This window comes from Protopterus annectens, chromosome 2.part1 (assembly GCF_019279795.1).
Source record: "Protopterus annectens isolate FY-2018-M chromosome 2.part1, PAN1.0, whole genome shotgun sequence".
Classification (NCBI taxonomy): Eukaryota; Metazoa; Chordata; order Ceratodontiformes; family Protopteridae; genus Protopterus; species Protopterus annectens.
The window spans coordinates 1,687,443,316-1,687,468,245 of record NC_056729.1 but is presented as its reverse complement, the minus strand read 5'-3'; the positions used below and the strand labels follow the sequence as shown (position 1 = coordinate 1,687,468,245).

At 40.6% G+C, this 24,930-nt stretch overlaps 1 protein-coding gene across 5 annotated transcripts in view; it reads right to left on the bottom strand.

Moving 5' to 3' along the window:
* LOC122794589 (glycine N-acyltransferase-like protein 3) overlaps window positions 1-24,930 on the bottom strand; it is a 517,466-nt gene that overhangs the window by 399,196 nt on the left and 93,340 nt on the right. For all 5 annotated transcript variants that reach the window (XM_044063119.1, XM_044063118.1, XM_044063120.1 and 2 more), the window contains exons 2-3: window positions 18,424-18,528; window positions 15,765-15,872 (exon numbers count right to left, since the gene is read on the bottom strand). In XM_044063119.1, the coding sequence (XP_043919054.1) occupies window positions 15,765-15,872; window positions 18,424-18,528 (213 nt within the window). The remainder of the gene's footprint in view (window positions 1-15,764; window positions 15,873-18,423; window positions 18,529-24,930) is intronic.

Below are 24,930 nucleotides of genomic sequence, written 5' to 3'. Positions count from 1 at the left end.
CAATGTATCATTTTCCAGTCTGACTTGGTGCTTAGTGCTGCTAGCACTTACAGATGCTATAGTATCAAACTGGGTTGCAACTCCTCATCACTTTTGTTTAGTACATACTTTTTAGTTAGAACAGATGCTAAGCAGTGTGACTGAGTGTTCCGTGATTCAGTTTGAAGGAAAGCAATAAGTTAAATACAGAACACCATATTACGCCTAAAAGACCTGTTTTGCTGCCAAGTCAGAGCGATCCTTAGTTGCTTTAACTGCTGTACCATCAGAAATATTATAGCAATGTAGATATGTAAATGTCTGTGCTGTGATATTTATGCTGTTTTATATCATTGTGATAGTTTACTACTGCTATATCTGTGATAGAACTGTCTCTTTAAATTCATGGGCTACCTAAATTATCTGGTATATATCACTAAGTAAGTTGTTTTTTTTTATGTCAAGGGCTTCATATGCAAATGCATACCAGTTGCCTGAGCCTTTTTTACTTTGTACCTGTGTAAATAGTGTAACGTTCTGCTACTCTTAAACCCAATACCCTTCCTGCCTGGGTGATAATTTATTATTTCGGTTACTTTTTACAGCACTTCTCTCTCATTCCCCTTTCAGAGACCTTAACATAATAATTCTGTTTGTCTCCATCTTTTCATTTAGTGACCACTGTCCCTGCGAACGGGTTCTCTCTCAGTCCCCTTTCAGAGACCTTAACGTAATAATTCTGTTTATCTCCATCTTTTCATTTAGTGACCACTGTCCCTTGCGAACGGGTTCTCTCTCAGTCCCCTTTCAGAGACCTTAACGTAATAATTCTGTTTGTCTCCATCTTTTCATTTAGTGACCACTGTCCCTGCGAACGGGTTCTCTCTCATTCCCCTTTCAGAGACCTTAACGTAATAATTCTGTTTGTCTCCATCTTTTCATTTAGTGACCACTGTCCCTGCGAACGGGTTCTCTCTCAGTCCCCTTTCAAAGACCTTAACGTAATAATTCTGTTTGTCTCCATCTTTTCATTTAGTGACCACTGTCCCTGCGAACAGGTTCTCTCTCAGTCCCCCACTTGCTGAATCCTTGACCATTGGCTGCATCTGCAGCGAAAAAACCAGCCACAAGGACTCAAGGGCTTTAAAAAGAAGATAAGTTACTGTAGGTGTCTAGCTACGTGTCCCTCTTAGCCTGCTACTGTAGAAAGTACCTGGTCTAAAGCAGAAATAACTGGCTCTACCCACACGGCTAGGGACGGCAGCTGCACCCCCACCCCCATCTGCTGTAAATACATTCCCCTGTTAACTTTTCTTTTTAGTTATCAGTAAACCAAGATAAAGCTCTAGGTGAAAAAAAATAACCCAGTAGATACACTGGAATTGCCCACTTGTAAAATAGAGGCAAAAAGGTAGTTAAACTGCAACTTTTTGTTTGCTTCAAACTAGGTATCTACCCAGAAAGGACACAGCTGAAATCAGGACTATAGACTGTTTTGAGAAAAAACACCATAGCACCGGATGTAACACAGCAGAATATCCAATTTATTGTAAATAAACGCCTTCAAGGGTTCACCTCTTCATCAGATAAAAATAACTTAAAACAACCACATTAAATATATATTCCAATTAACATTAATTACTTCAATTAAAAACATTTAAATTATTTAAAGCCATACTTAACATTTTTAAAAACATCACAGCATACATAAACTAAAAACTAATGTCTCAACTGTATGCGTATGGGTGTGAATTGTACGTAAGTGAACAGAATGTGCCTTTGTGTGTAATGTAAAGTCTTTCCTAAAGGTGGTCTGAAAAGCTTTGTGGTATGAAGGTTGACACGCTGTATTTACATTATAAGGGTAACTGCAGCTCTTTTTGAAACATTTGTTCATGTAGTAATGCCAGAATACCTTTTTTTGTAACGTTTGCCTCCTTGACCTTCGTCGTTTTCATCCACCTTACAGTTAATGTTTAGCGCAGGAACTCTGTACTGTTCGTTAGAATCAATACGCTGTCTGAGTACAGTAATATCTTAAAAAGATGTGAGGCTGGCTTAATCCTGCTAATTCGCTAGTACCCTAATGTGGGACTTCTGCTGGATGATGTATTTGGTTCTGATATTTTTAGTAGAATATTGGGTAATCTACAAGTGTAGTACCTCGCAGGATGCCCAGTAGCAAATCCCGTCTCAAACACTAGGCAGCAGCCGCATGAATATTCATTTGTGGACAGTAGGGGATGTCATTAATATTGAGTACCTGTAGAAACACAAGAAGCTATGCTTATAAAATTATTAAAAGACAGTTATTATTACAGACTCTGACTGAAGAAATGCAGCAGTCATTCATCAACCAAGACTCTCTTTATTTAGATAGAATACCGTTACATTTTAACGGCTGAAAATGTTTCCCGAAGAGGGTAGCAGCACTGTTGCACAGCACTTCTTCACTGCTGAACTGGTCAGCTGGCCTTAAGGCATCCACATCTGTACCGAAGCAGGGGGTGTTTGGGTGCAGGGGGGGGGGGCTTGCCCCCGAGAAAAAGTAATAATTTCTATGAGGATGGAGTTTGTTGTATGCATGAATATTTAGCAATTTACATGACGTGACATGCGAATTAGCATGCCTGTCAGTCTTCCTCGATATCCCCACCCATTTGGCGTACCAGTCACTGACGGCCCAAAGCTGCGCAGAACTAAGTGCGAGGTACTACACTTGGAGATTACTGAATATTGGGCAGATTGATGGATCTTTTGAAAAAAAAATGCATTCTAGTTTGCATTGTGATTTTACAGATGTTTTGGGAAAAGATTGTGCGTGGGTATTGGTAGAGTTTTCTAGTCTTGATACAAGCTGAGTTGCATCACTTTAGGTGCAAGTAAGCATAGATTAATGGGCAAATAGCCTTCTTCTTGGGGGGAGGTTCAAAAATACATAGTTTATCTGTTAATATAATTGGATTGTTTTGCCCACAGTTTGTGTCATCACAGTGACGTTTTTGGTACTTCAGAATATTGGTTTTATCAATTTCATTCATTTTTGATAAATGCTAGTGTAAATCTTACCAAGGGGGCAAGTAATGCATTCTAAAGAACTGTCTAGTATGTTTAATCAAACCTTGCAGTATTTGATTCCTTGTGCAAACTTTTTTTTCTTGTGTACTGTTTACTTTCGCATTCAGCTTTGGGAAGTATTGAGTATTGTACTTAAAAATAATTTAAAAAAAATAAGAAAACTGTAGCTACTTAGTCTTAAAATGTTTTTTGTAACATTGTCTCTTACCATTTTTTTAATGCTGTATTGTCTGAGTGAGCATTGCAGCTTGTTCGTTCTTTAGTGATAGGAATTTATACATACCGGCATGATTCTTTGATTCTGTTATTTGATACTTGGACGATTCTTTGTTTTGTTTTATTTTACATTTGTTTACCAGGAAAGTCCGACTGGGCACATGTCCTTTTTCAGTGGAGGCTTGGGGAGAAAAGCTCCACAAATATTACACATTACATTTGGACATGAAATATGAACAGATACATTTACACATTAAAAAATAGAAGAAACAAAGAAACAAGTATTGCTCAATTACTTCAAGATGTATCAATGACAAAAGTTTATAGTGAGATGGTTTGTAATATAGCAGAGTCAGAAAAACAATAAGCACGTGTTAGTACAGAATCTGCTGTTTAGTTTTGTTTTAGATAACTTCCTGAGAAGTTTCTTCATTTGTTGATTCTGTTTGATACTTGCACAGTAGTATGCAATGTGTGTTCGTCTCCACACACCAGCCCTGCTAAAGATGCACTTCTGTGCATTTCATGGTGGTGTGTAATGTAGTTTAGTGTATAAAATTTAATTTTCCAAATAACTGCTGCAATTCGAATGACGTGTGTATTCCGCTAAAAAAAAAACACAGGGCTAGTGTGTACCCCGCTAAAACACAAGACTGAGTTTTCCAAGTTTCATGAAGTAGTAGCAGCTAAACTTTTTTATTAAATTATTTGCATTTTGTTGACTTGGACTGGGTGGTCCCTACATTGGACTGTTGCTCTTTTTTCAGGATTGACTTTGGAAGAAAAATGCTGGGCTCCAACAAAGCTATAACTGGAACAGTCTGCAATAGCATTCAAGTGGAGATTGACATGCAGAGTATTACATGTGCAAAAACAAAGTTGCATGAACGTTTTTTTCAGTTGTAAAATATTACTGTGCAGTTGTATAGTTGTATATGTTTAACCGCCAAACCAACACTTCAGTTGTCACTGTTTGCATGTGTGTGTTTTTTTTAATGATAAAATCCTATTGATGACAGTGATTGTTCCATATTGTGTGCAGGAAGATAAGAGTTCTGGGATTGCCAAACTGCTGTGGTGAGGGGAAATTGGCTTGCTGAGCACCACAATGGTATAATGGTTAAGGTGTTTGCCTTACAGACACAAGGTGCAGGGTTTGAGTCTCCCTTAGGGTAATTGGCTAGGCTTAAAATGGTCCACAAGGACAGTTAGCCTAGTATAAACCTATGGGAAGAACAACATGTGCCAATAAGCAGGAGATGATTCTGTTTGTGTACAAGAGTTAGAGCTCAGCAATATGAGCATCAATATCCCCCCCCAACACACACACATAGCTGTTGGAGAAAAGTTTTTCATATATGTACACTTCCTGAACTTACGTATACCAATGCCACTATCACACAAACATAGAAAAGAGGGAAATCTCCCAAAACATATCGATATTAAAGTGTTGAACTTGACCAGAAGGAACCTTGTCCAATTAAACTTAAATGAGGTGTTGGGATGCCACTGAATACAATGCTGAATTTTGTATTCTTTGAGTAAACCACTTGAAATGGTTTGAAAACATCTGAGTACTTTGCAAAAAAAAAAACATATATATAAACCATTGAGGAAGGCTTCAAGCAGAAGCTGTAACCGTATATTGTGTTTTGTATAGTAATTTTATTTATTAACTAGATAAGTCCATTGGACATAAAGTCCCTTTTCAGTGGGAACTCAGGAACACTGGGTGGTAAACTGCTGAGAGTCACACAACAGGCAAATAGAGCAAGTGGGAATAAGCTCCATGACTCCTTCAGGGTCTTGGTCTAGCAAGTCATAGCTGTAAACATCTGCACAGCACTGCTAGGCAAGTTAGTAGGTTACTATGAGGTGATCACTGCCTGGTCTGTTAGGACACTGTCTGCTTCAGTTCTATTTCAAAGTGTGGGCCTAGAACCCACCACTGAGGTAGCTAGAACTAGATCAAAAAATGTAATGGTAATAGAAAGTACTGTGACAGATGCATTCTATAACACCTTCCAAGGTACGAAATAAGCTTCATCTTGCAATCAGAAGAAGTCACTCTAACTTCTTTTAAAAATAATCTGGATGTGTTTATAAGAAGAAGAAATTATCAACATCAAGTTACCGCAGTCAAACATTCTTGAAGGTCAGTAGATGAATCTATGGACCTTAAACAATACTGAATTTAGTAGATTTTGAACAAGCTACCCGAAAGAACTTTAAATGGTTGTTGTTGTTTGTCTTTCAGCTTTTCCCGGTTAGGAGTCGCCGTCTGGTCCACTAATGATTGGCAGTAGACTTTCACAAACGCCGAGGTGCCAGCTCGATGTTCAACCTTCAACGAAGGCATGCCCATTTCGCATGTCTTTCGAACACCCACCCAACCACGGGGAGGACATGCAGACGCCACACAGAAGGCACTCCCCGCACTCCAGACGAGAATTGAACAGGAGAACCTCTTGCTGTGAGGCAACAATGCTACCGCTGCACCACCGCGGATGTAAAGAACTTTAAATGGTAAAGTGATTAATTTCCTGAAAATCAGAGGTTTGGGAAACTTGACCTATTCAGAAAGGGTTCCTGTGTTTTGCTTCTGGTAGGTTACTTACAGGTGACCTCTATTTGGTCTATAAGAAGATGTCTTATTTATCTTTGAATGCCTATGCATGGAATGCACAAAAGTAGCAAATGGCATGCTAAAGCTAAATAAAAGGAAGGGCTCCGTGATTCAGCCCTGACATAAAATACAGTATTGGAGTTCATTTCTGAATGCTAGTATTACATTAGATAACACACAGAGAGCTGAAGCACTTTGTACTATAATGTAAATGCAGTATCTCTGGATACCAGTACTAAAGATTGTGCCCCTGACATTTAGTGGTAGGGATAGATACCTCTTCACTCTACTCTATCAGCACCTCTAGGTGGGGAGCTAATATCAGATCAGGAAGCCTAATGCTAACATGAAATATCAGTAACAAAAAATGCTATTAAATATATTATATAAAGCTCTTCATGATTATGCAATTATTAATTTCCTTCAAATATATATTAAATTCAATGTTCAATGTAGATGAAATTCAAACTCATGGCTCCTAGGAGCCTTTTAAGAGATTGCCAATAGTTAGATCAGGAACACAAACAAAATTTCTATACCATTTATCTATTAGGAACTTAAAAAGTTCAACACTCTGAACTTCCCTTATTCATTTAGGGAGAAAGTTCCATAACGCTCCTGCTCTATAATGCAAATACTTGCTCTTAACTGGTATTTTAACATCTGGCAATGTCCCATATAGATTTTTATTCCTGGTATTGATATCATGTTACAAAAATGTAACACCAAGAGAGGCTGTTAATGTCTCTAGTGATTTTTACACAAAAATGGAGTCACTTCTTAAAAGCCTCTAGCCAATTGATTGCAGGGGAAGAGGCTCAAATTTCTCTTTATAACGAATGATTTCATCCTCTCACTTGCCTGGTGACCATATTCTGAATTCTCCCAAACGTATTTATTTGGTAAGTTTTATAACAAGCAATAGACCCACAGTATTCCATAACAGGCTGCACGGTACAGGTATGAAGCGGAATCAAAACTTCTTCTCTCTATTACTGACATTCCTCAAGGTGCCTTTTAAAAGACCAAACAATTCTGAACCTGTACATGTTTCATAGGTAAGTGTATGCTGCCCTTGGTGGTCATTTAAAACCTAGACAATTTTTTCCCAAGGGTGAGAATTTAACCCTGTATCTTGTGTGTGAGAGAGCGAAACAACTTAAACAGTATGCCAGTCCCCAATTCCACATATAACAACATGTATTATGTGCGTGTGTGTGTGTGTGTGTGTGTGTGTGTCTGTGTGTCTGTGTGTCTATATGTGTGTGTATGTGTGTATTGCTCTCCGTCACTCTCTTTCTAAGTACAGATGTATATACACACATGCGGACAAAAACACACACACACACACACACACACACACACACACACACTGTTGGACCTCAGCCATAAACAAACTGTATAACAAAAGAAAGAAGCTACTGCACGTCAGAGCAAAATCCCATGAAGGAAAGACATCTCTGATCAACATTAGCAGAAAACTACGTTCTCTCATAAAAACATCCAAGGCCAACTTTGAGAGAAAAATCGCTAAGGACACTAAAGATAACCACAAAGCCTTCTTCAGCTATGCTAGAAACCTGGGCGGAAACCCTCAGATATGCTCAGAGTTGGTTCACAACAACAAAAAATACACTGAACCCACAGATATTGCCAACATTCTGGCTGACAGGTTCAGTGCAAATTTCTCCTCCCTCACCCCAAAAAGAAATACTTATCCCAGCTGAATGTAATCTCCCTGTCATCTCAGATGTCGAAGTGAGAACTGCCCTAAACAAAGCAAAAAACACAGCATCAATGGGACCTGACGGTATCCCGGGTTGCATGTTACGTGAACTCCAAGAGGAGCTAAACCCACACATAAAAATGCTATTTAACCTTAGCCTTACTCCGGGATATGTACCTGAACACTGGCGTACAGCAACAGTGGTCCCACTCCACAAAGGGGGTGCCTCTACAGACCCTGGAAACTACTGCCCCATAAGCTTAAGCAGCCTGGTCTGCAAAGCTATGGAAAGAATCATTATGGAACTCATAAACAGAGACATAGAGGACCTACAGACACTTGACCCCACCCAGTTCGGCTTTGTAAAGGGCAGATTCTGCCTTTTAAACCTGGTTGACCTTTTCGAAACAGTCACTAGAGCCATTGATGAGGGCAAAGCAGTCCATACAGCATACCTGGACTTGGCTAAGGCCTTTGACACAATACCCCACTTAGGCATCATAGATAAGCTCAACAGCTTAAAAGTAAACCCTTATGTCACTAGATGGGTTGCAAACTGGCTAAAGGACAGTACCCATAAAGTTAAAATCGCTGGAGCAATGTCAGACTCAAAGCCAGTCACAAGTGGTGTCCCACAGGGATCTGTCCTGGGACCCCTCTTGTTCGGCATTTATTTCTCAGATGTTAAAGCAAACATGGGAGGGCTGTGGCTGACAAAGTTCGCAGATGACTGCAAACTAGGCGCCATAGTCGATACACCAGCAGACACATACATCCTACAAAAGGCCTCACAGAAGCGGACAACTGATGCCGGAGTCACGGCCTTAAACTAAATGCCAAAAATGTATAGTCATCCCTTTGGGAAAAACAAAGTACCCACAAATTATCACATAGACAGCAACCCACTGAGTACGGAAAAAGTAATCAGAGACCTAGGGACCCAAGTCAACAGCGACCTCTCATTTGACACCCACGTTGCCAAAGTGGTTAGAAAAACATTCTACCTTGCACACCTCATCATGAAGGGATTCACATCCAGATCCAAGGATGTCATTGTACCCTATATTCCTCCCTCATCAGACCCATGATTGAGTACAATGCCCCATTTGGTATGTACCTCACCCAGCATTTGCAACAGCTGGAGAGACCACAAAAGTACCTCACCAAGAGGATCAAGGGTCTCCAACATATGTCTTATTCTGCCAGATTAAAGAAACTTCAGCTCTATTCAGTAGCATACCGCCTGCTCAGAGGTGATCTCTGCCTGACGTACAAGGCCATGTCCAATCAGGATCTGATGGACATGCTCCACCTCAAAAATCCAAATCCATCAGGACCACGAGAGCTAAAGACTTAAACCTCGGCACAAGTATGAATAGGACATGCTGGAGGGATAGATTCATAACCCAGAGGCTTCCCATGCTTTGGAACACGATCCCAGTTCGTATTAGGCAGAGCCCCTCACTGACTCTCTTCAAGAGAAATCTTGATGAGTGGATGGGAGATCGTAAGTTTACCCCAGGGGTCACATCTGTGTCACTGCTAGACAGGGGCACAGTAAACTAATTCTATTATATAAGGGACCTTCATTGTGTCACTACTAGACAGAGGCACAGTATTCTAAATTTATTCTGTACATTTTTGTACCATTTCATGGGGTGGCAAAAGCCACATCACTATGGCTAGGCTTACAAATGCCCCAGGGCAGATAGCCTAGTACTATACTATGAAACTATGAAACACACACACACACACACACATGCACAAATGCACACACAGACATACACACGTGTGCACACATACACACACACACACACACACACACACACACACACACACACACACACACACACACATACACACACACACACACACACACACACACACACACACACACACACACACACACACAGAGCCTGATCCAACACTAGGCAACCTAGGCAGTACTCTAGGGCCTGTTAGTTGGGGGGAGTGCACTGCCTGGGCGGGGCTTCCACAACATTAATTTTTAATTAAAAAATGACATTTCTTCTTTAAGGATGCACTCTTTGCTGCACAATTTCTTCTTTAAGGATGCACTCTGTGTCTGTGCCTTCAGCTTTAGACTGATGCACACACACCAACCCACATAATTTAAACCTTGGAATTTCCTTACTTGGAAGTGTGTCTATTTTTGAGTGGTGTTTTGATTTTGAGAGAGATTTAAAAACTGCTGCCATTTGGCTTTTTCTCAAACAAATGGAGAGGTTGGAATGCTACCATCCAGCCTAACACACAGAGTACTATAAGGGAAATGAGCATTCCCTCCTTCATCAAGTGTGTGTGTGTGTGTGTGTGTGTGTGTGTGTGTGTGTGTGTGTGTGTGTGTGTGTGTGTGTGTGTGTAATGCCCTAGTTAGGGATAGCAGGTTAGTTAATTAACTTGCTCAGGCTCAAACCCTGTACCTTGGCTATAGAAGAGATTAGCCTTAATCCTCCACACCAACTACCAGACTGCTCATTAAGTCATCGGGGTGTATTTTCAATGAATTTCAGTTTCAGTGCATTTTGAAAGAATGTGCGTTTCAGAGTATTTGCCAGGAATGTGAGCTTCAAGGGAAGAGAAGCTGACTTTTGCTCATGCTAAGTCTTTTCATTGTGCAACTGTTTTGTTTAGCAAATGGCCATCGGTGTTTGTGGTACAGAATTTGAAAGTAGTGTTAATAACACAACAGGCAGCATGCATGCCTTTGATGCAGAAAGATGTGGGTTCTACTCACACACCATGTAGATGGATTGCTGATACCACAGTAGTGGGGATATTTCACTTTTGTGTATGCCATCCTTTGAATGAGATTTTAAATAGAAACTCCATCTATATGTGTTAATGGTAGGTATTATGAGATCTTTTACATTCACCTGAACTATCAAAAAGAGTACAGGAAGTTCTCCAATGTCCTGGCCAAAGTTCTCCTAGTAGTATAAATACCACCAGGAGTCTCCCCTGAGAAGACTCTACTAGCTGAGTGGGATTCACCTGGTCAACAAAAAGCATTTAAACTAAAAGTTTTAAATTAAATCCACATATCTCCTTTCATTTCAAAAATACAGAAGAAAATAGTATGTATACTGACAGTTTTAGGCAGAGCTTATTGTAATTGGTAGGATAGGGTCAAGTAATGGGACACCAGAATGGCTGCGGGGGTGGGGGGTGGGGTGCTGGTGCATTCCCTTGTCTAGGGCCCCATTTGACCATGATCTAACTTTGCACACACACACGTACACTACGTTGTATGTATGTATGTACTGTATGTATAGATAGGTAGACAAATAGACAACATATGCAAGTGAGAATACAGATTAGATAGATAGATAGATAGATAGATAGATAGATAGATAGATAGATAGATAGATAGATAGATAGATAGACAGATAGATAGATATGTATATGGGGAAGAGGTTACCATGTTATGTTTGAAAACTGTTGTGTAGTTCTTCAAATATCATGAATTTAAGTGCAATTCTCGGGAAATATATACTAACTGAAATTACTATACATAGAGAAGTATTCCCTATTCTCAGAAGAATAGCAATCTCAGAGTTATTATAGATAGGTAACAGGAGTATGTGGGGTGCAGTACCCCATAATGGGTATTGCAGGATGATTACTCCCCCATCAAAAATGTTTCTTAGGCCGAACAGTGAGTTTTGCACTTCCCTGTTATGTTCTGAGGACCACTCAAAATTACACTGTAGAGTTCTGATATTCCAGTAGGGGAACATGGGAGAAGATATTGGAAGTAGGAATATCAACATGGCTTTATAGCAATCAAGCTTCTGTATGGCCAGTAGGTTATATGCTTGAGTATATGAATCTGTCACAAGGATGCACATTCTTCTGTTTTTCTATTAATTTCAAATTGGAAGTCTTAAGAAATCATATAAATATGTGTTCAAATGCTTTGCTCTTTCAAGTTAGAATGACAATAATAAACCCCTTGTAGGCATCTTAAAAATTACTTTTAGTTTTGCAGAGGCATGGCCTCATGCTTCCCATGTTCTAGCTCTGTGATACTCATCAGTATAACAAGAAGTTAAAGCAACTGCGTTTCATGTGCCAGTAATCTATGAGGCAGTTTACTATCACAGTGAAATGTGCACCAGTAAAATAACAATCAGCTTATTACACCAGGGTCAAAATCCTCATGTCTCTTTAAAGCTGCCTTCTTTTCAGAATTTAAAAATTTGTTTGGATTTTATATTAGTAACTTAAAACCTTTGAGCGTTTACTCATTTTATCTCAAATTAGCTCATGCAGATTTTTTCTTTCTTTTAATTTTAGGATTATATGCAGTCTGCTACCTTCTATCTTTTCTTGTTTGTATTTTTTTACTCCTCCCTAGCTCCTTGTCGGGGGCTCCAGTATTTCTTCATCGATTACCAACTTGTCATCTACAATGATCCCCATTTTTTGCCACATGCAATGATCCCCATTTTTTGCCACATGCAATGAGCACTGTTTTTGGGTTTCCTGATATCTGCTCTGAAGGATGACACTACAAGCCTTGTTGGGGGGATGCACCTCTATAGTCCAGAGCTCCTATTGCTTAATTACATGGGCAGTTGTGAGACATTAGTATGGTGAAAGTGGCATCACCCCCTTAGCCATCTTGGAGATTTTCTCTTCTTTTTTAGAAGAGATCTGGCCATGAAATGACACTGTTGAATGCCATTCACTCGTACTCCACTTAGACTGGATCCCCACTCCAAGGTGGAGCTGCAACTACCTGTGACTTTTGACGCACACCATTTCATTTGGCTTATGATGTCACTTAATTTTTAATGATGGAGAGAAGCCCATCAGATTCCCATTCCTTGATTAAATCAGGGCATCATTCCTAATAATGGACTAAAACCTAGAGACTGTCACTCTGAAATGTACAGTGTAGAATGACAACTTGTATGAAAAATAATGAGCACCTACCTGAACTCTAACACATTGTGTCAGTATTGGGACTTGTAGTTTAGAATTATAACTTACTAAAATAATATGCACCTACCCAAACTCTTAACACATTGAGTCAGCATTGGGACTTGTAGTTTAGAATGACAACTTATGCACCTACTCAAACCCTAACACATTGTGTCAGCATCAGTAGATGTAGGACAGAATGACAACTTCCTTGAACATAACATGTATCGATTGAGACTCTAACATTGTGTCAGCCCCAAGAAATGTTAACGAGCTGGTTCCTGTAGTCCAGTCGTGCAAGGTTTGATTCCCCCAACCTCCATTGCATGTATGATGTGAGGCAAATCATTAAATCAGACACTGCTCCCGGACTGAGTCTGAAAACATCCACAGAGATCAGTTATCTCCCTGGATTACAAATAAATGCGTATGTGAAATTTCAGTGATGCATTGTGTACTTTTTATGATGTATAAATCAAAATAGTATATAATTGTAAAACCCCGATTAAGCCCCAGCTGATCTGGGTTTGATTACTGGTTTGAAACCTGAACAAGACAGTGAAGAAGAGATGGAAATGCACAGCCAATTCCAGCTCATCCATCATGGAGAAGGGGAGCTGGCCATAGTCCAGTACATCCTCTGTTGGACAGGGACATGGGGGTATGAGCCCACCCAAGGATCATCTGCACATGAGTCAAGTAGGATGAGTGGTGGGAATTATGCACCCATATTGGGTTGAGCGCAGGAGAGTATTACAAAAAATGTGCCTGTCAAGAGAAGCAGAGATCGTGTATGAGAAAAAAAAACTGTACTAGCCAAAGATGAAGAACTCTTCACAAGTGTTGCTACCCAGCTGATAGCCCTGAAAAGCTACATCCTTAGTTCCAGGCAAATCCTCAGTGGAAAGGAGAGAGCTGCCATTGGGTGATTTTGAAAGGCTGTAGGGATATTTTGAGGCAAGTCCTGACTTCAGAGAGAGAACTCTTCTATGGGGTAAAGTGGTCTGGATAGAGTCATGGAATAAAGTGGGCAATGGGAACTGAAAGGCTTAGACAGTTGGGCTACTAAGCAACAACATAAAAAATATGAAAAAAAAGCAAAAAGATGTCTACAGTAAATTTCATCCATTTGCAATTTATTGTCACTGCAATTCCAGTATCATGTTTCCATGTAGATCTACCTTGACATACAGCTTAGTAAAGTGTAGTGCTACTGGCCACTGTCATGCCCAGCTTATGGTACTCCTTTGAATTAGAGAGTCATTCATTGTGGTTTTCCTGATGCAAACAGAAATAGAATTCTGTATAACCTTTCCATGAAATGCTCCCATCTGATTCAGTGCATGACGTATTCTGCTTCCATAGTACATCCTACATTTTGTCAAAAGAAGGCACAAACACCTGGATCAAGAGTCACAGTGCTTATAATACTGATATAGTAATGGGTGGGCTGACCAACACAGGAAAAACTGGAAGATCTGGTAGCTGCCATCCTTCCCCAAGAGAAACATACCAATCATTGGCATTGGAGGGAACACTGATATATGCCACTGCCCATATCAAGCAGTGCAAGGGTATTCAGCATCACTGAATAAACAGGTAAGTGCCTATGCCAATGCACAAAGCAACACCATCTAATGGGCTGAGAGGCTGGCATAATGGTTAAGATGTTACAGACACCAAGTGCAGGGTTCGATTCTCACATGGGGTAATTAGCTAGGCTTAAAATGGCTCAGAAGGTCAGTTAGCCTAGTACTAAGCTATGAACCTATGAATCTATAATGGGAAACATCAAAGGTAGGCTTCTTCTGGAAGATGAGTCTATACGAGTTACTCATAGTCTTAAATGAGACCATCAACAGTATCATAACTGCTGAGTTTAGTCCAAAACGAAGTCAGAAAGGCTGATGTGGCAGAAGAACCTGCAAGAAAGACTCAGCCAAGCTAGATCCTTCACAGTGTAATACCTTTAACCTCCTGTAGTGAAAGCCCATGGGATATACACATGGTGCAGCAGTTAGCATTGTCCCTTCACAGCAAGAGGTTCTCCAGTTCGATTCTCAGCTGGGTGCCTTCTGTGCGGACTTTGCATGCCCTCCCTTCATTTGTGTGGGTTTCGTCCGGGTACTCTGGTTTCCAACCATGTTACAAAGACATGCGTCTGGAGTACTTTTCCCTTGACTGGTTTCAAGTTGGACTTTTCAGGTTAACAAATGTTAAATAATAATAATAAATAAAAGCACTTAAGGACATATCAATATTTTACCTTCATGGCTTCTGAATATCCATGATTGTTTTAATTTTAAGTCTTTATGAGTGCATTCAGGTCGATAAAGTCAAATTCCACTAACTGTAAACATGTCATGTTGCTGACTTTTTATGACCTCATCAGTACAGCATAAGTGGAATGTTTGGCTATACATTAGAAACACATGGCTTTGCACTCAGTAAGATGTCCATAAACATTAAAGTGCCTGCAAAATATACAAAACAATATCAAATAAAAGTGTAGAAAGGTTACACAGACAAACCATTCAGCCATAACTGAAAGACTCATCCAAGCTAGAGCCTTCTCTGTGTAATACCTTAAATCAAAGACAGTCCTCCCTGTCTGCAATCCTGTCATGTCTCTGCTCCCTGTCCACAATTGTCAGTCATACTACAGCTCCCTGCTACAGCCCTAAGTCATGTCACAATTCCATGTCCATAGTCCTAAGTCTTGCCAAAGCTCCTGTCCACAGTCCAGAGTCATGTCACACTCCTTGTCCATGGTTCTAAGTGATGTGACAGCTCCCTGTCCACAGTTCTAAGTCATGTCACACTCCTTGTCCATGGTTCTAAGTGATGTGACAGCTCCCTGTCCACAGTGTCCATGGTTCTAAGTGATGTGACAGCTTGTCCATGGTTCTAAGTGATGTGACAGCTCCCTGTCCACAGTTCTAAGTCATGTCACACTCCTTGTCCATGGTTCTAAGTGATGTGACAGCTCCCTGTCCACAGTTCTAAGTCATGTCACACTCCTTGTCCATGGTTCTAAGTGATGTGACAGCTCCCTGTCCACAGTTCTAAGTCACGCCACAGCTCCCTTCTCCTTAATACTGAAGGTTTTTTGTGACTATTCATTTTTTGAGTTTTAGGTACTATACAGATCCAATTGTATAAAATGCAAAAATGTTTTCTCAGACAGACCTTTTTTATCCGACGGCAAATAACAGTACTGAAATCCGGCCAGGAGTCCACCACGATCTCCATGTGAAAAGGATTCCCTTTGTTGATGTTACACAGAGCACCCCATACCTGAAAATGAAACAAAATAACAGATTAATGTAACTTCAGACTCAGACTGAGCTACTCAGTAGTACCCCACCCACTCAGCTTGGGCAATATGCTTTGAGGTATTATTAGATGGAAAAATATGTCTGCAATGGTAGCAGTAGATTCCATATCTGCTTTGACTTCCAAGTCGTAAGTAGTGATTCAAATTATTCTGTGTACTGAGCACCTGATATCTGAGAACTAGAGCAGCAGATGGTAATTTAAGCTGTTCATTTCATAAGACAGAGAGTACATTAATGTAATTCATCAGAACCCAGAGACCCCTCATTTATGGGGCTTGAAATCAATTTTTCTAAATACTGTGCCAATTAAAAGTAACACTGTTAACACATTTTTAAAAACGGATTTTTTCCTGTGAAATGGACTACTCTAAAGCCTCCCTACACCCTCAGATTTAATATAACTAACTCTAAAGTTGCTGCACTTTGAGGTAAGTTGGAACCTATTTATGGCAGATTCAGTCTAACAAAGTAAAGGTCAGCGGCATGCAAATTTTTGCACATTCAGCCATTGACACCTGACTGGTATGTTGTACCATACCACATACGTGCTTACATGAAGGCACACACACACACACACACACACACACACACACACACACACACACACACACACACACACACACACACACACACACACACACACACACACACACACACACACACACACAAACCACTACTTATTTTGTCCATGAAGTCACATTCAGGTAAAGGTTGTAGTTAATAGGTTTGCATATAATATTAATTAATTAATCAAATATGGATCTAGGACGTTTGCTCGAATAAGCAAACGTCAGAATTGATAACAACTGATCACACTTTAAAGAAAACACATTTATCGAAAAAGCACTTTCTTTAAAGCGTGTTACAAAAAAAAAACACTACATTAACATTTTAGCAGGGAGGCTTTGCCCCCCTGCACCATCCATAGCTCCCCACACCCCCCTACTTTAATATTCTCCCTCCAAGACCACACTACAGTGGGGAAAAGGGAGTTTTCCCTTACCTGCACTGTAGTACAGCCTCGGCAACAGGCATACTTACGCAAAAGTGCTTCTTCAGTGAAAAGCACTTTCACGTAAGTATGCCCATTTGCTCGAATCCGGAACATATATATATATATATATATATATATATATATATATATATATATATATATATATATATATATATATATATATAAAATGTGTATTCTGAGATGGCAGTTTAATTATTTAATGAAATGAAAAATCAAAGTAGCACTCTAGCATCCTTCAAATTAATCCTGGATGATTGGATAGGCACCCTAAATTGCATCCCACAAATGATCTTGTTTTCCATTCTTCAGAAGTAGCTACAACATGAGGGTGGGTATTGGCAAGGCATAAATACTACCTGGATTCAATTGCCTTGTTTTTCCTATGATCCCATAATTCAGGAAGGGCACCTATTACCTGGTACCTTAAAACCCTCAACTTCCATTTCAAAATTCTCTGTATTCCTTCTGCTAATTCAAAGTAGGAAAAACTGTCCTCATTTCACTATTCAGGATCTCTTTTTCTGTAGTCTTATTTCTGCACACTAGAGGAGAGTCACTTATCATTTACAGCTTCAGTTTTTTAGGCCACTCCAGTGGCACAGAGTGATAAAGCCCTGACTACAGCCTAGTTGACCCGGGTTTGATCAGTGTCTTGGGTGACTGATGGAGCGTCAGGAGAGAGTGATCTAAAGACCATTTGCAACATGATCCTTGGTGGAGGCTGGGGACACATGAAGAAGGGGGGGGGTAGTTAATAGATTCTGCTGCCTGTGATGTGGGATGATCTGTCAGCAAATCACCAATGTGTCCACCCTCTGGACATTACAGATACTGCAGGGGAGGGGGAAACAGGGTAGGGAATTATTGCAAAATTCCCCCTGGCAGATTGTGAGATGGCCAGACCCCTTAGGTTCTGTGCCGGCCCCAGCCCATATAGAGTTCGTCCAAGGGGTGTTGGTGAACACTGGTACACCCAGCAATAGACATGGGGCACTGGAGGCAGGGAACCAGAGGATGACAGGAAGGGGAACAAAAAGCTCAAGTTTTCTACGTATTTACCTCTCAGTGTTATTTATTAGATGGTATCTCTCAATATACACCTCAAAACTCCTGTCCATACCACTGTTTGTCCTACATAGTGAGACATCGCTCAGTATATCCACCAGAAACTTCCAAGCTAAATAGCCCACATTTTCCCCCCTGAAGGGTCATTCCCTCTTCAAACTCTTCTGCTGATGTCTCTTACTGCCCCATCTTAGGAGGAATATGTCTTATTTTTCTCTAAAAACTCCCTATTGATATCTCTCAAACATCTTACATTCCATTATAGTGCTTTATTTAAGTTCCCATAATGCTTTAGGTCATAGCCCTTAAAAAGTGTCACATTAAGAGAACAGACTGCCTTGCTACTCATTTTACTCTCTCAATTTGAACTATGTCTCACTTTTGCATCATTATTTCAGTAGTTTAAGACAGATAATTATTTAACATTTACCGTCAAGGACTGTGATAGTCTTTTCTTTGCCAAAACCTTTTCAAGTTGAGTCAGCATCTTGGAACAGTGCAGAAGTAACATTTTTAATGACAGTGAAGTAAAAACCTAAGGAATAAACAAATAGCAAATGGTTACTAAGTATACATACAAAATCAAATACTATATTCAAACTCCAAATACTATCAAAACAGATTATTGCATAAGTATCTCATGCTGCAGAATGTATGACACTGCAGACGCTACAAACGTATGGACATTCTCATATTCATTTACCCAAGCCTACACAATGAACACCATTGCGTCACTATCAATAAATATAACTGGCTGGCATTCAAAATCCATTTGTCAGAGCCCTGGGTCATGAAAAGACACATGCACTTGTTGCCACTGTGACCAAAGCTTTATTAAACAAATAACCAGTTACCAATTTAAATTGCAAACACCATGTTATAATGTCAGACATATTCAAATATCACCAGATGGATCCAGGCCAGGTAGCATCCACAACTGCTCCCCTGACATCTATACTGGTGCACACAGGTACCAACCCTCTAAGTACGGAGCAGCATAATATACTGCTCGCTCCCCCATCCACCAAACAGCCACTGACTGACCCAGGAAATCAGGGTGGAAATTGAGAGGGACAGGCTACCCCACAAATACCCACTAACCTGATTGACTGCCGGTTACCCCCAGTTCCTGGTTGTACCTCATAAATCAGCTGATGGCAAATACACATATCATCAATCCATCAACTGCTTTATGAGAGACTACCTACAAAATGAAAGCCTAAAAATATGAAGTCACAAGCATCATTAAATCAACTCCAGTGAATCACTACCTTTCCATCTTTATATAACTTATTACACACACACACACACACACACACATATATATATATATATATATATATATATATATATATATATATATATATGGGTCCCCATCAGATTATCAAACTTTCAAAACTTCAAAAGTCATATGGTCGAGACCATATGATAAAAGTTTTGAAACTTCGAACGTATTGAATTAAGATCACGGTACAGCACAGAACTCAGCAGAGGCACACTCACAGAAGCAACCACTCAGGTCACTTCAAAGCAAATACAAATATGACTCAGTCATTGTACATGCTGGCATGAATGACCTGAGACGTACCTCCCTCGACTACATGAAAAGAGACATAGAGGAGCTCTCTGATCATGTAGCCCAGGCCGGTATGACCCTGACCTTGAGCAGCATCTTACCCTCACCTAGAATGATGCCACAGTATAAAGACAAAATGATTGATTTTAACAATTGGCTAAAATTTTGGTGTCATTCAAAGGGGATCCAGTGTCTGTCAGCCTGGGATGACATGCTCGACAAGTCACGTTGCTTCGCTAGGGACGGCTTGCACCTGTCACCCATGGGCTTTCGGATATTGGCAAAGGCTCTTGCCACCCCCATAGTGCCTTTTTAGGCAAGGCTCAAAAGTCAAACCCACCTCCATAGACAGCACAAGGAACAAGAAACTAAGGGTAATGCTGCTAAACGCCAGAAGTCTTAACCTCAAGATGCATGCACTCCAAGCTCTCCTCAGTATGGAGAACATCGATATCTGTGCAGTGACAGAAACCTGGTTCAAGGCTCCAGAGAGCACTCCAGCACTACCAGGTTATACCTCATATCATGCTTTTCGGCCCCAAAACCTGGACCGAACTACAAAAGGAGGGGGAGTTTCCATATTTATCAAGATATCCACACCTCCAGGTTAGTGGCATTGCAACTGACAGTGGGCAAGACTGCTTTTCAGTTTATAGCATCCTACAGACCACCCTCTCAAAGTCAGGAATCTCACTCGGCTTCACTGAAAACATTGGAGAACATGAAGATCTCTCCGAACACCATTATATTGGGCAACTTCAACTACCCAAACATAGACTGGGAGCATTACTCAAGCCCCAGCACCTTAGCCCAAAGGTTCCTGGAATTTATAAACTCAAATGCTATGGAACAACTAGTCACCACTCCCACAAGAGGGGATAACATACTAGACCTGATCATTACCAACATGGGGACTCTATGCTCCATACCAGAATTATATCCCTCATTGGTAAGATCAGACCATAAATTAATTTCACTGGATATCCACATCCCGACCCCACCCCCAGCCAAGAAAACCACAGTGAAAAACTTCTCAAAAGCGAAATTCACACTTCTCAAAACCAAAGTGGAATCCTTCAAGGCCCCAGGGCCAGTGGAAACTACGGCCCAAACTGCAGAATCCTATATAAACGCATTCTACGGACATCTCCAGGAATGCATCGATCATGTTATCCCAAACAAAATCAAGACCCAATCATCCAAAGGCAGGCGTCCAGTCTGGTGGACCCCAGCCATAAATAAACTGTACAACAGAAGGAGGAAGCTACTACATGATAGAGCAAAATCCCTAAAAGGGAAGGCATCTCTGATCAGTATTAGCAAAAAATTACGATCCCTCATAAAATCCTCCAAGGCCAGCTTCGAGAGACAAATTGCACAGACACTAAAGACAATCATAAGGCTTTTTTCAGTTATGTTAGGAACCTGGGATGCAACTCACAGACTTGTTCTGAGTTGATTCTAAACGACAAAAAATACACTGAACCCACAGACATCGCCAATATCCTGGCAGACAGGTTCAGTGCAAACTTCTCCACCCCCTCCCCCCAAAAGAGCAAGTATCTATCCCGGCAGAGTGCAGCCTCCCAAACATCTCTGATGCTCAGTTGAAGGCAGCCCTCTCCAAAGCAAAAAACACTGCTTCCATGGGACCAGATGGCGTCCCGGGTTGCGTCCTACATGAACTCCAAGAAGAACTAATCCCTCAAGTAAAACTGCTGTACAATCTCAGCCTCACTACAGGATATGTGCCCAAATAATGGCATACAGCAACAGTGGTCCCACTCCACAAAGGTGGCGCCTTTACGGACCCTGGAAACTATCGCCCCATAAGCCTGAATAGCCTAGTCTGCAAGGCTATGGAGAGGATCATCATGGAACTCATAAACAAAGCCATTGGGGACCTACAGACACTAGATCCTACCCAATTTGGCTTCGTCAAGGGCAGATCCTTGCCTTTTGAACCTGGTCGACTTCTTCGAAACAGTCACCAAGGCCATAGATGAAGGGAAGGTAGTCCACACAGCCTATCTGGACCTCGCAAAGGCATTTGACACAATACCCCACTTGGGCATCATAGATAAGCTATCCAGCCTAAATATAAACCCCTATGTCACAAGATGGGTCGCAAACTGGCTCAAAGACAGAACCCACAGAGTCAGAGTTGCTGGAGCCATGTCAGACTCGAAACCGGTCACAAGTGTCGTCCCACAAGGTTCTGTCCTGGGACCTCTCTTGTTCGGTATTTACTTTTCTGAGGTACAGGCCAACGTGGGAGGACTATGGCTCACCAAGTTCGCAGATGACTGCAAACTGGGCGCCATACTCAACTCTCCAGCTGACACAAACATCCTTCAAAAAGGTCTCACAGAGACGGATAACTGGTGCCAGAGACATGGTCTAAAGCTAAATGCCAAAAAGTGTATAGTCATACCCTTTGGCAAAAATAATGTGCCCACAAATTACCACATAGGTGGTAACCCATTAAGTACAGAGAAAGTAATTAGGGATCTGGGGACCCAAGTTGATAGCAATCTCTCCTTTGACAACCACATTGCCAAAGTGGTTAGAAAGACCTTCTACATAGCCCACCTCATCATGAAAGGATTCACATCTAGATCAAGAGAGGTAATCGTGCCCCTTTATTCATCCCTCATCAGGCCCATCATAGAATACAATACCCCCTTTGGGATGTATCTTACCCGACACCTGCAGCAATTAGAAAGACCCCAAAAGTACCTCACCAGGAGGATCAAGGGACTCAAACAGATGCCATATGCTGCTCGGTTAAAAACTCCAGCTCTACTCAGTTGCATACTGCCTACTTGAGCGATCTATGCCTGACATATAAAGCTATGTCCAACCCAGAATTAATGGACATGCTCCACCTCAGTAAATCTAAATCCCTTAGAGCCACGCTCGAGGGACTTGAACCTCAGCACAGAAATAAATAGAACATGCTGGAGGGACAGATTCATAACCCAGAGGCTCCCTTCGCTCTGGAATAGAATTCCAATTCATGTTAGGCAGAGCACCTCACTGACTCTCTTCAAGAAGAATCTTGATGAGTGGATGGGGGATCGTAGGTTTGTCCCAGGGATTACTTCCGTGTCACTATTAGACAGAGGCACAGTAAACTAAACTTTAAAAAGGGCACAGTATACTCAAATCAAGGGGTGGCGTAAGCCAAACACAATCGGGCTAGGCTTATAAATGCCCCAGGGCAGATAGCCTAGTATGAACCTATGAACTGGAAATTTACCCTTTTCTGCAAGGTAGCGTGAGCTCTGAGTTGGTATATTTAATTAGCGGGGGGGGGGGTGCTGGGATGTTTGCCCCCTGCAAAAATATTACAAATAGATTTCCGAAACTTTGATCATATGGTCTCGGCCATATGAATTTCAAAGTTTCGGATAATCTGACATAGATCCATAAACACATAAACACACACACACACACACATATATATATATACATACATACACATATGTATGTATATGTATATATATATATATATATATATATATATATATATATATATATATATATATATATATAAAGAGAGAGAGAGATAACCGTGAAACATGAAACACTGGGTCAAATTTTGACTGAATAAATATCACACACTGAATAAATCTAACCATCCGCAGTGGTGCAGCGGTAGCATTGTTGCCTCACAGCAAGAGGTTCTCCCGTTCGATTCTCGGCTGGAGTGTGGGAAGTGCCTTCTTTGTGGAGTCTGCATGTCCTCCCTGCAGTTGGGTGGGCATTCGAAAGACATGCGTAAATGGGCGTGCCTTCGCTGAAGTTTGAACGTCGAGCTGGCACCTCGGCGTTCGTGAAAATCTACTGCCAATCATTAGCGGACCGGAGTTCCGCTGTGGCGACCCCTAACCGGGAAAAGCCAAAAGACAACAACAACTGAATAAATCTAACACAAAGTGAGACAAGTGAACTTCATCAGGAGCAAACCAAATAAGTTCCTGATCTGTGTACCAACAGTGATCTGCAATACATGACCCATCTTTGACACTCTGTGGTTGATAAATTTCCTGGCTGACTCAGTGGTTGTTGGGATCTTACCTTTCACCAAACAACTCTGGGAATAATGTTTGACCATGCGATGACTGAGTCAGGAAACAGTCATCAGGTTGGTAACTCACAAAACATAATGGATAACACAAACCTCTTTTGAGTGATGTCCAGGTTATTCATGTTAATGCAAGCAACTAGAATCTGAGGAGACCCATGCACGACAGCAACACTTCAACTGCACCAGCTGACTTTCAGGTGCCACTTTCTAAATTACTTTAAATTCTGATGGATCCAAAGTCAAAGTAACATCGCTGAGTCATGTAGCTTCCTTTGCTACTGCAGGTACGATGAAGGACTGAGTGACCCACAATGTCCATATCCACACCTGTTTATGGAAGCACAGTGGTAGTAATGACCAATACCTACTATAACATTATTTTATGGTCATTCAGAAAAAGCTGACCAAATAGTGAAACTGAAAAGTCAAGCAGCAGACTGTTGTCTTCACTTATTGTAAAATCACTTGCAGCATTAATACATGGAAAGTAACTTGGAATGAAATTAGTTATACAATAAAGATGTTTGAGAATATGAACAAAATACTTTAAATAATGTATTTTTTAATTTATTTATTTGAATTTTAAATTATTTACTGGGATAAAGCACTGATCAAGTCTAACCAATTTCATTCTCAGGCTGGAGTGAAAAACTGACCAGATATACAAAATAGTCAAGAGTACAATATTACATAGGTTCATAGGAGGTTACTAGGCTAGCGAACATAGAGCCTTTACAAGCCTAGCCATGTTAATCCCAAGTATAGAACCAAGAAACTACGAAAGGCAGACAAACCAAGAAAAAACAGACCAAGTGCAGCAGCGACCGACAAATTTAATGAATGAATAAAATCCTTTAAAAGCGCTTTTTCGTCAGCGTTAATACCTGACTTCTTCAGAAATGACATACAGTGGATTAAGACAAACCATTTATAAATTTCAAATTAGGAGCCTGTTCTTACGTAAGACGCTGAACCAACTTCATGTACATTTAAAGATACATACTCAATTATAAAGCAAATCAGTAGAATTCATGAAACTACAATTAAATCAGCACAGAAAAAATATTGAAACATGTATAAAGTTATAAAACAATAATGGCAAGTACAAAAGTTGTGAATGTCTTCTATTTAAGCTTTTCAATTTCAAGAGACTTGAAACTGAACACAAATCATTAATACCAGGATGGCTATATGCATTAAGCCTAATTTGCCAAACTAACTCAGCTTCCTCAAGTTTCAAAGGTCTAGGACCCCCCTTGCTGTCACAG